General features: G+C 48.3%; 1 protein-coding gene and 1 long non-coding RNA gene across 4 annotated transcripts in view; one reads left to right on the top strand and one right to left on the bottom strand.

Moving 5' to 3' along the window:
• acadl (acyl-CoA dehydrogenase long chain) overlaps positions 1-1,115 on the bottom strand; it is a 70,583-nt gene extending 69,468 nt beyond the window's left edge. For all 3 annotated transcript variants that reach the window (XR_010000446.1, XM_062961220.1, XM_062961225.1), the window contains exons 1-2: positions 516-1,115; positions 235-373 (exon numbers count right to left, since the gene is read on the bottom strand). Coding sequence is in view for 2 of the 3 variants with exons in the window: in XM_062961220.1 (XP_062817290.1) it covers positions 235-373; positions 516-1,100 (724 nt within the window). In the remaining variant the exon portion in view is untranslated. The remainder of the gene's footprint in view (positions 1-234; positions 374-515) is intronic.
• LOC134293515 (uncharacterized) overlaps positions 310-12,083 on the top strand; it is a 56,055-nt gene continuing 44,281 nt past the window's right edge. The window contains exons 1-2 of the long non-coding RNA XR_010000455.1: positions 310-444; positions 10,605-10,676. This is a non-coding gene — a long non-coding RNA (uncharacterized LOC134293515). The remainder of the gene's footprint in view (positions 445-10,604; positions 10,677-12,083) is intronic.

Below are 12,083 nucleotides of genomic sequence, written 5' to 3'. Positions count from 1 at the left end.
ATTACCTCTGAAAAAGCATGGAAAAGACATGATGTCAACAACAGGAAGTGAAGGTGGCACTGAGTATACCATAGGTAGGACCCACGGAACACCCAGAAATACTTTTGTTCTGACAGATATAAAATCCGTTGGCTCCAAATCTAGGCAAAGTTTCTTTGGTCTTCCTTGCCACCTCCAAGCCAAATTCACCCACACTGTATGTATGAAGGCTACCTTAAAATGTCACCAGCTTACCTGCTGCACCAGCCATGTGCTCATCCATGCTAAGTAACAGTTCCCATGCTGCAGGCTGGATGTCCCCGTACATCTCTTCTGTGAGGATGGGAGCAGCTTTGATTAAGAGGGATAATGGTGCCGGAGATAAACTCATCACCTGTACAAAAGCAAATCCTGCTAAGTAAAAGAAGACTTTCATAACCTAGCTGCATACATGTTCATGCTAAGGTGGGTTTTCCTTCTTTGCTTAGATTTCCAACGGGGGGGGGGGGGAGAGGGAGCCGCGCAGGCGCACTTACTCGTCCTCCTGGGTGGGCGTGTTGCAGGGGGTTCGCGGTGGGCTGGGCAGGCGCGAGGGCAGCGGCGGGAAGCAGAGGTGTTGTCTGGTGTTCCGGGCGGGAGGGGCGGCGGGCCGGCGCGGGGGAGGGCGCGGAGGGGGCGCCGGGTGGAAGAGGAGCAGGGCGGGCAGCGGCCCCTCCGCCTCCCCCCCGCCCTCCCCGCGCCTCCCCAGCAGAGGCCGGGCCGCGCCCTGCCGCCTCAGGGGCCTCTGCTGGGGGGCGGCGCGGGGGCCCGCCTTCGCCCCGGCGCTCCCGAGGCAGGGCAGCGGCCCCTCCGGCCATGGTCTGGCCAGGAGGGGCTGGAGGCGGCCCTGCCTCTGGGGCCGCGCCGGGGGAGGCCTCCTCCCGCCCTCGCTGCGCCCGCCGCCGCCCTCGTCGTTGCCCAGCCCCGCGAATAATCGGGCCCGGAGGAGGCGGGGGGCGGGCCTGGCCTCCCCGGCCTCCTTCCGGGCCCGCAGCGCCATTCGTTTGGCCTCGGCCGCCTCCTTTTTTGGGGGGGCTCAGCTCCCATAAGGGCCTCCGATTCACGCCTTCGCTATTCTCCATGACTGGAAGCGAAATGGGGGTCCCGGGCAGGGAGGGGGAGGGGGGGGCTGGCCGCGAGAGGGGATTGTGACGGGATGGGAGCGGGGCTTGTGACGGGAGGGGGTTGTGTGTAAGGCAGGCCTGAGGTCAATACAGTTTTATTAGTATTAGTATGAAACATCAAATTAGGTTGTGATTTTACAAATTAAGCACCAAAACATCATGTTATACAACAAATTTGACAGAAAAAGAAGTTCAATACGCAGGAATGCAACGTAGTAATTGCTGTATTTATGAATTTAGCACCAAAATATCACGATATATAGAAAACATTGACTACAAAAATGGCTTGGATAATCCAGAACCTTGGATAAGCGAGGCTTGGATAAGTGAGACTCTACTGTGTACACTAGCTGTGCCCAGCCACGCGTTGCTGTGGCAAAGTGGTGGTGGTATTGGTTAAAAATTGTTGTGGAATTTTTATTTGATGTTATTTGTATTTTATAATTAATTTTATTGTAACTTATCTTTTTTACAAATTAAGCACCAAAACATCATGTTATAAAACAAATTTTACAGAAAAAGAAGTTCAATACGCAGGAATGCAACGTAGTAATTGCTGCATTTATGAATTTAGCACCGAAATATCATGATATATTGAAAACATTGAATACAAAAATGCGTTGGATAATCCAGAACGTTGGATAAGCAAGTGTTGGATAAGTGAGACTATTGTATTATTTTATTTTGTTTTTTTATGTATTTTTTGTATTTATTTTATTATTTTTGTTTCCATTTGTATTGGGTTGTTATGAGTTCTGTGGTCTGACTGGTCATGTTCCAAATGTATTCTCTCCTGATGTTTCGCCTGCATGTATGGCAGGCATCCTCAGAGGTTGTGAAATGTGTTGTAACGAAAGCAAGTGGGGTTTATCTATCTGTGGAATGACCAGGGTGGAAGAAAGAACTGTTGTCTGCTTTAGGCAAGTGTGAATGTTGGAATTGGCACTGAATAACCTTGTAGCTTCAGAGCCTGGATGGTTCCTGCCTGCCTGGAATGAACAAAATGTGGCTCCCAGTATTAAAAAAAATCTTGTGAAATCAGGACAGTTAACTAAAGAACAGCACTGAGCAATCGGAATTCCAGACATGATGTACTGAGAGCCAGCTAACATCTCCCAACAAAGGATTCCTCTCCAAAGCAGGAAGTAGGCAGGCCTTGAAGGTGGAAGGGTATTCTATGGCAATCAAGGTGGCCAAGTGGAACATTCACAGTCGCCTCAGACAGATCAGAGTTGTCCCATCCTGGATATCATTGGTGAGCTAGAAATAAACATCCCACTTGTCTGTTTTCAAACAGATCTCCTAATCTCTGAGGATGCCTGGCATAGACATGGATGGCCTTTTGGCAGCAGATAGGGTCCTGAGGGAATGTGATGTTTAATAGGGTTTACCTGAATTCCATCTTAGTCTCCAACATATTCAGTTATCCAATGTTCTGCCGGGGTGTTTATGTTGGATAAGTGAGACTCTACTGTATATTTATAATCTTATATTATCTGCCTAGAACTGGATTATAGGAGGCTCCTACACAGCTGAATAAAATGCACACTGAAGTGGATTATATGGCAGTGTGGAGTCAAGATAATCCAGTTCAAAGCAGATAATATCTATATATATAAAAGAGTGATGGAATCGCGGCACCGAGCAAAACAACTAAACTACGGGGGCCCCAACCAACCTTGAAATTGGACAACACAAACCATCATCCACGCCTCCAGGTTGATACAATAAAAAATCCCATCCAAAACCTCCATGGGACCTTAAAACCCCAGCTGTCAGCCTGGCTGGAAGGCCCCATGGTGGTCGGAGGAGGAGGGGCCTCCACACGGTTGGGCCGCGGAGTAAACATTCTCAGGCCGTGGCGGGGCCCCAGCAGGCGTGGAACAACCCCCCCCCAAGCGCCACCTCCTCCATGCGCCACAGGCCGGAGGGAGCCCCCCCCCCCGACCCACCTCAGCCTCCCGAGGCCACGAGGCCCCAAGGTTTCTTTTCTTTTTTTGGGATGTGGAGGCCTGCAGAGCCGAAGGCGGGGGGGGGGGCTTCCAGAAAGGCCCCCCCTCCCCACGAAGACCTTCGCAGCCCGCCCGGCCACGAGAGGGCCGGAGCCCGAACCTTCCCCCCCAAGATCCACCTCCGCCTCCCACCCACCAGGCCGGAGGGAGGCCGCAAGGACGAAGGTTTCGTTTCTTTTAATTATTTTCTTTGGGAGATAGTGTGATGTCTCATGGGCCTCAGAGTTCTGACCCTAGCGCCATCATGGATAATGATGACGAAAACATGGGTTTTCTGCCGTCTCAGCAGGAGACGGATTTCTTCCAGATGCCTGTTGTTGACGATTCAAACCAGGACCTCATTAAAATGGACCTTGAACAAGTTTCTCCCAGTGCCTCTCCTCCCTTTGCGAGAAGAGAATCCTATGCTGCGAGTCGGGGCCAGAAAGAACTATCAAGGAGAAGCCTCAGATTAGCAGCCAAACAAGACGTTAATTAGCTAAGTTTCTCCTGGGAATTTGCAGGGAGGAACGCAGCTGCAGGAACATGTGTTTCATAGAATCATAGAATAGTAGAGTTGGAAGAGACCTCAAGGGCCATCTAGTCCAACCCCCCGCTAAGAAGCAGGAAATCGCATTCAAAGCACCCCCGACAGATGGCCATCCAGCCTCTGCTTAAAAGCCTCCAAAGAAGGAGCCTCCACCACGGCCCGGGGGAGAGAGTTCCACTGCCGAACAGCCCTCACAGTGAGGAAGTTCTTCCTGATGTTCAGGTGGAATCTCCTTTCCTGTAGTTTGAAGCCATTGTTCCGTGTCCTAGTCTGCAGGGCAGCAGAAAATAAGCTTGCTCCCTCCTCCCTATGACTTCCCCTCACATATTTGTACATGGCTATCATGTCTCCTCTCAGCCTTCTCTTCTGCAGGCTAAACATGCCCAGCTCTTTAAGCCTCTCCTCATAGGGCTTGTTCTCCAGACCCTTAATCATTTTAGTTGCCCTCCTCTGGACGCTTTCCAGCTTGTCAGCATCTCCCTTCATCTGCGGTGCCCAAAACTGGACACAGTATTCCAGGTGTGGTCTGACCAAGGCAGAATAGAGGGGGAGCATGACTTCCCTGGATCTAGACGTTATTCCCCTATTGATGCAGGCCAAAATCCCATTGGCTTTTTTAGCTGCCGCATCACATTGTAGGCTCATGTTTAACTTGTTGTCCACGAGGACTCCAAGATCTTTTTCGCACACACTGCTGTCAAGCCAGGCGTCCCCCATTCTGTATCTTTGATTTCCATTTTTTCTGCCGAAGTGAAGTATCTTGCATTTGTCCCTGTTGAACTTCATTTTGTTAGTTTCGGCCCATCTCTCTAGTCTGTCAAGATCGTTTTGAATTCTGCTCCTGTCTTCTGGAGTTTCGCTTCTCTTTCCCTTGGGAAAGGAAGCTCTGGACACCTGCATTGCAGGAAGATTGAAGCTCTTAAAAGTTCCCCACACAGGGGAATCCGTGCAGAGTCAACAGATCAGCTTCAGGATTAACTTCGGTTCCAGCCTAGTGTGGGCAGCGTTTTAAGTCTGCAACTCCAGTTGCCTTGCCTTGCCTTGTCAAGTTTTCATGAACTATCTCGTCGTGTTTCCAGCCTTGGATTTTGTCTCAAGTATCTAGCCTTGTCTCCAGTTCTTGCTTTGAACCTTAGAAACACTTTGGACGTTTTCCCCACTCTACAGCCTGGAAGTAGAGTGTGTTGCGGTTTTGGGATTACAACTTTGAACTCTAATATTATATATTGGACAATATATTTCTGGACTATATTTGACCTTCTCTGAAAGGTCTATTGCTGGACTACATTCTCTACTTGTTTTTATTCTACTATAATATTTCTTTAATAAAGATATTAGATTGTATTTGGCCTCCGTGTTTGGTTCTTAGTGCTACGCTGCCTGGGCATGACAGATAAACACCTCAAGGCCGGGAAGCGCCCTGGCCCCAAGGAGGGAGGCCCCCAGGCCGCAATGTTTTGGTTTAGTTTTTTTTAGATGGAGGCCTCTAAATTCCAAAAAGGAAACAACTGGGCCAGCTAACACCTCCCAACAAAGGATTCCCCCAGGCAGGAAACAACAATATAACCTCTAAAATCAGGACATTACATAAAGAACAACACTCTGAAAATGGGCATTCCAGAAAGGAAACCAACAGGGCCAGCTACCTCCCAACAAAGGATTCCCCCAGGCAGGAAACAACCAGGCTTCCAAACAGCAAGGCTATTCAGTGCTGTTCAGCCTAACCAAGCAAGATTTCCCCTTCATAGTACACCCTCAGGGTTTCAAGCCATGAGGCTACTTCGTCTCATTCAGCCTGCCCAAGAAAGGATGCCCCTATGTAGAAAGCAGTCAGTCTTTGAAACAGCGAGGCTATTCAGTGCCATTCAAATTGGCTAAAAAACCATTTCCCTACAACGCAAGTACCCAGCCTTCCAAGCAGCAAACCTATTCCATTGTATTCCAGCTAACCAAACAAGGATTCACATAAGGAGAAAACACCCAGACTTTAAGACTGCAAGGCTTTTCACTGCTTTTCCAGCTAGTAAGATTATAAATGGGTTATATAGCAGTGTGGAAGGGCCTTGAGTCTACACTACCATATAATCCAGTTCAAATCTGATAATCTGTATTTTATAGGCAGTGTGGAAGAGGCCTAAGTGAAACCTAACTTTGCCTGTCCCCTGAGCTGAGTGGGTTGCTAGGAGACCAAGTAGGCGGAGCTTAGCCTTCTAACTGGTAGCAATTGGCTAAACACAATTATTCCTCTCCCTCTAATTAGGACTTTATTTTTCTTTTTGTTGTAGGAACCTAGGGGCAAGGATGGTGGATTGTGCTGCCAAGTTTCTAGGTTCTGGGGCTTGTACTTTGGTTGTTTAGTGGGAGGGACGGACACCATTACTCATTTATATATATAGATAGTTAAAAAAAATCAAATGTTTAAACAAGAAATCAGACTTCATGAAAAGCTTTAATCAAATCTGATTATGTAAGTATATCTGATTAAACAATCATAATCAAACCTAATGTATTCATTAATTAGATTAGTATCTTTTTTTTACTTATATTAGTTAAGCAAAATGAACACAGATTAACAACAGATAGTTTGATAAAGGAACAATTTGCCAAATGTAGGCAAGAATGTGAAATCATAAGCTCATCATAGAGAGAAAAATTCTGACATGCTAATTCATTGGTTGACAAGCATCAGGCCAACTCACTTGGCTGACCACCATAAAGTTACCACATACTACATGTTTGTACTCAAATTGTGGGCAATGCAGTATATTACAATTATTTTTAAAATGGAGGAACTGGTTGAAAATGAAAACTTGCTCTATGCTTAGAAAGACATAGAGATTGAAGTACATTGCCACTGGGGTACTATACATTTTTCAGGCTGTATGGCCATGCTGGAACATGGCCATACAACCCGGAAAACTCACAGCAACCCAGTGATTCTGGCCATGAAAGCCTTCAACAACACATTTACATGGTCACTCTCTCCACATTTGACAAATCTTCGCTCTTTGGAAAGGTATGAAATTGAATGTGGAATCATGTAAAAGGATTTTCTTCCAGGAAACAAAAAGGAATCAAGGGAATAGGACAATGGTGCACAACGGATCTCAGCTGAGATCTTTTAAAAAATCACTAATTTCTAGAACTTTCTTTTAAAAGGCACTATGTAAGTGACCCACTGTGAAGAACTATTTGTTGTTATCATAAATTGATCTCATATAGAATAAGCTTGTGCAATCTGGGTAAACCTTGACCCGTTTCATGCCCTGGCTTTCACCAGAGGCCCCAAAATAGGTTATGATTTTACAAATTAAGTACCAAAACATCATGTTATGCAACAAATTTGACAGAAAAAAGTAGTTCATTACACATTAATGCTATGTAGTAATTACTGCATTTACGACTTTAGCACCAAAATATCACAATGCATTGAAAACATTGACTACAAAAATGTGTTGGATAATCCAGAACGTAGGATAAGTGAGACTACTGTATATAGAAAAGGGCAAATACTTTGGGGTGAACAAAGGATAAAATCCAAGAGCTAATACAGGAGGCAAAAAGTCACAAGCAGAAAATCAGTTCAAACGGATTGCAATCAGGGCCGGCCGGAGATATTTTTTGATGTAAAGCGGGGGTGCTGAAAAGCGCCCCCGCCACCGGCGCCCTGGCCCCGCCCAGCGTGCCCTGGCCCCGCCTCCCACGCTGCGTGGGAGGCGGGGCCAGGGCGAATAGTGAGGGGGCGGGGCCAGAGTTGGCCCCGCCCCCCGTGCCCTGGCCCCGCCTCCCACGCTGCGTGGGAGGCGGGGCCAGGGCACGCTGGGCGGGGGGGGCGGGGCCAGAGTTGGCCCCGCCTCCCACGCTACCCCCGCTCGCCCGTCTGGCCTTTTGTAGCAGGCCAGACTCAGCGGAGGTTTCTCCAGGCCGCGATTGCGGCCTGGAGGAACCTCCGCTGAGTCTGGCCTGCTACAAAAGGCCAGACGGGCGAGCGGGGGTAACGTGGGAGGCGGGGCCAGCTCTGACGCCGCTCCCCCCCCCCGCCCAGCGTGCCTTGGCCCTGCCTCCCACGCAACGTGGGAGGCGGGGCCAGGGCACGCTGGGCGGGGGGGGCGGCGTCAGAGCTGGCCCCGCCTCCCACGTTACCCCCGCTCGCCCGTCTGGCCTTGTGTAGCAGGCCAGACTTAGCGGAGGTTTCTCCAGGCCGCGATTGCGGCCTGGAGGAACCTCCGCTGAGTCTGGCCTGCTACACAAGGCCAGACGGGCGAGCGGGGGTAACGTGGGAGGCGGGGCCAGCTCTGACGCCGCTCTCCCCCCCCGGCCCAGCGTGCCTTGGCCCTGCCTCCCACGCAACGTGGGAGGCGGGGCCAGGGCACGCTGGGCGGGGGGGCGGCGTCAGAGCTGGCCCCGCCTCCCACGTTACCCCCGCTCGCCCGTCTGGCCTTGTGTAGCAGGCCAGACTTAGCGGAGGTTTCTCCAGGCCGCGATCGCGGCCTGGAGAAACCTCCGCTGAGTCTGGCCTGCTACAAAAGGCCAGACGGGCGAGCGGGAGTAGCGTGGGAGGCGGGGCCAGCTCTGACGCCGCTCCCCCCCCCCGCCCAGCGTGCCTTGGCCCCGCCTCCCACGCTGCGTGGGAGGCAGGGCCAAGGCACGCTGGGCGGGGGGGGGGGGGAGCGGCGTCAGAGCTGGCCCCGCCTCCCACGCTACTCCCGCTCGCCCGTCTGGCCTTTTCTAGCAGGCCAGACGGGCCAGGGCGCACTGGGCGGGAGGCGGGGCACCGTCAGGGCGGTGCCCCGCCTCCCGCCCAGCCTGACGGCGCCCCCCCGGGCCTGCGCCCGAGGCGGCGGCGTCAGCTGCCGCATGAGTGGGGCCGGCCCTGATTGCAATCCAAAGGCAGAATAAATCCTAAATAGGGCTTAAAAAGTGGAACATCAATATCTAGGCAAAATCCAGAGAACCAGGAACATAACATGAAATGAATCCCAAAAATAGTCCATGGAACAAGATACCAGAATATGAACTTGAATCTTAGCTAGAAACGAGGCTAGGAGACTACTGGGAGAGCGATGTTGCTAGATCTAAAATCCCCCCCCCCAAAAAAAATTTCCTCTGCTTAAGGACTACAAAGCATGAACACATTATTTTGACTTTGAGAGGCCCAATTTCATCTCTCTCACACACAAAGTCTATCTGATTTTCAGCACCTGAATCCTTCCCCTTCCCCCCCCCCCCCCCCAGAGCCAACCTTGACTGTGTATCCAAGTCAACTTCTCCTCCAGAACTCCATAATGTTATCAGAGTTACTGGCTTCAAAAACATCTGTAGCTTCACACAGAGCCATAGCCTGTTGCTCCTGTTGCTCCAACACCCCCTCCTTTTCCCCCTTCTCGAGGGCATATGACTCCAGTGTTTTTCCAAGCTCTGAAGCTACATCTAAGCTGTCAAAGTCTAAAACTGCAACTGTATCTGATATCTGAGACCCTGAAAGCCCCTCAGCTCCATCAGGTTAAACCACAACAAAAGGTTTCCCCCTGACATTAAGTCTAGTTGTGTCCGTCTCTGGGGGTTGATGCTTATTTCCATTTCTAAGCCGAAGAGCCGGCGTTGTCCACAGACATCTCCAGGATCATGTGGCCAGCATGACTGCATGGAGCAACGTTACCTAACCGCTGGAGCGGTACCTATTTATCTACTCATTTACATGTTTTTGAACTGCTAGGTTGGCAGATGCTGGGGATAACAGCGGGAACTCACTCCCCTCCCGGGATTCGAAACACCAACCTGTCGGTCAACAAGTTCAGCAGCTCAGTGGTTTAACCCACTGTGCCACTGGGTATCTGCATTCAGATCTCCACCTTCAGTCAAGGGCTTGGCTGAGGCTTTATTTGAACTCATTAAATAGTGCGGAAAAAGGAAAGGTAAAGCTCTCAGTGCTTCTAAGCTGAGGGTTGTTTTTTGCTTCTGGAGCTGAGCAGGATAACTAGAGATCATTGCTGAACTACAATGTTTTGGGGATCTCAATGTCACTCCAGGTGACGAGTAATGGCCACTAGCAATGGCTGATATAACAACAGGAACAGGAAGCAGATGGTAAGGGTGGCCATCTGGCAGTGCTGAACCGGGTTCAGTGCCCCTCTGTACAGTCAGGGCACCCTCCCACTTCTACAGCAGCCCAAGGGTGGCTGCCAGACAAAAGCATCCCAGGGCTGATCCAGCATTTGCCACTCCAGAGCGGCCCTAGGACAAAAGGTCCATGCAGAGCTACCTATGGAGAATTTGTAGGATAAACTAAGGGCTATATCCCTTGCTAAAACTCATGGGCAGTGGTTGTCAACCCGGGGTCACCAGATGTTTTTGGCCTTCAACTGCCAGAAACCCAAACAGCTGGTAAACTGGCTGGGATTTCTGGGAGTTGTAGGCTAAAAGCATCTGGAGACCCCAGGTTGAGAACCACTGGTCTAGGGTAAGGGATTAAACCCCACAAAACAACCATATTTGGAAATCTGTGCATAATTTCAATTCTGTGTAGGAGGCAATCTATCAAATTCTATTATACAAAGTAGGGAATTTAAACAAAGCTCTATTTTCACTGTTTTGTATTTAATATTTATATCAATTATTTTTCCTCCATGTCATGTCTTCCGCAAATTTAATGAGCACAAACTCTTAGAGAAGGGTGCTTTTATTACGCTGGTGCAGCACTTCTTTTCTTTGTGGCTTGAGTAGGTTTGAAATATTTATGAAAGAGACTTTCTAATTAGTATAAAAATTAAGCCATCTCAATTAACTATGACCAAGGAAGTCATTAGTTTTCACACACGTAACCACAAGATGGCAGTGGAAGAATACATATTGATAAACAAGCAGGGAGGGATGTTTGGCCACAGATGGCAATTAGTATCTCCCTCCCCTTCCATTCCACAGAAAATGAAGAGGAATTGAAAGAGGGATCATTCCTTGAGGTGTACACATGGCATGCATAATACTTTTGGCTTGGTAAGTAGGTCTCACAGGTTTTGTATTGTTTCATAAGCATGCGGAATTTATTTGATCCGAGATACCCGAGTGGGACAGAAGAAATACACCTGAAATCTCTTTCCTGCAGGACCTCTTTGGGTGCACCTATGCTGTAGTATTAACACAGTTTGACACCACTTTAACTTCCATGGCTCAATGCCACGGAATCCTGGATGTTGAAATCCTTCCCTGTCAACGTGTTCTGGTGCCTCATTAAACTACAACTCCCAGGGTTAATTCACATTTAGCCATTGCAGTTAGCACAATTAACCTATGAGAGGATCAGGATAAGAGTAGTTTAGGAGAAGTTGAGAGGTCTGTTATAGCCACAAAACAACCTGCGGACTTCAAATTCTTGTCTTGGGCAAAGATATTGATTGACAGTGTGATGTAGTGATTTATGTAGTAGATTATGACTCTGAATACCAGTATCTGAGGCCCCTTTTGCACTGCCATATAAAATCCAGATTATCTGGCAGTGTAGACTCATAATCCAGTGCAAAGCAGATAATGTGGATGATCTGCTTTGATAATCTGGATTATATGGCAATGGCTAAACAGGAATCCCCGTTTAGCCACGGAAACCCACTGGGTCACACTCACTTGGCCTCAGAGGAAGGTGAAAGCAAATCCTTTCTGAGGAAATCTTGCCACGAAACCCCCATGATAGATATGCCTTAGGGTTGCTGTAAATCAGAAACAACTTTAAGACACAGCAATAATAGTGTGATTTCACATAAGACTTGGAAGAAAGTAGGAATAGAAGACCTGGGTTAAAATATCTTCTGGCCCATGAAGCTCAGAAGGATATTTTAAGCTACACTCTTTGTATCCTGTTCCATAATCTGTTAAAAAGCATGGAAGACAAATGTTATGAAGTAATGATATTTAGTTTCTCTCCAGCACACATACTCCATTACCCAATGAAACAGGAAAAGCAGCCCCATTGACATTGATTTGTAGTGTTGTATATTTTGAATATATGCATTGTAAGTTTGCTTTGTATCATACTGTTTTATTTTATTTGCATTTCATCTGGATAATTTGTTTTAAAGCCCCGTTGTACAGTTTTATTGTTCCTCCCTTTCACTGCCTCTATACATATGTCATGAATATTTTTTAAACATTAAAAAGCATTAAAATGTTCTTTTATTTCATTCACAATGAGACAAGAGTATACCACAGAGCAACACAGAGAAAGAAAGTAAACACACAGACTTGAGTACACAACAAAGGGGATTCCATTTTCACTTAACATTCACACACATATAAACATTCACACATTACCATCTCTTCTTCCTTCTCCTGGAAAGAGACCTCGAAGTAGGCCAGATTGCATTCCCAGCAAATCTGACTACGATTTCTGGATGGCATGATTTTAATATT

This window comes from Anolis carolinensis, chromosome 1 (assembly GCF_035594765.1).
Source record: "Anolis carolinensis isolate JA03-04 chromosome 1, rAnoCar3.1.pri, whole genome shotgun sequence".
Classification (NCBI taxonomy): domain Eukaryota; kingdom Metazoa; phylum Chordata; class Lepidosauria; order Squamata; family Dactyloidae; genus Anolis; species Anolis carolinensis.
Note: the sequence above shows the minus strand (reverse complement) of the source record. Positions and strands in the feature narration are given on the sequence as shown.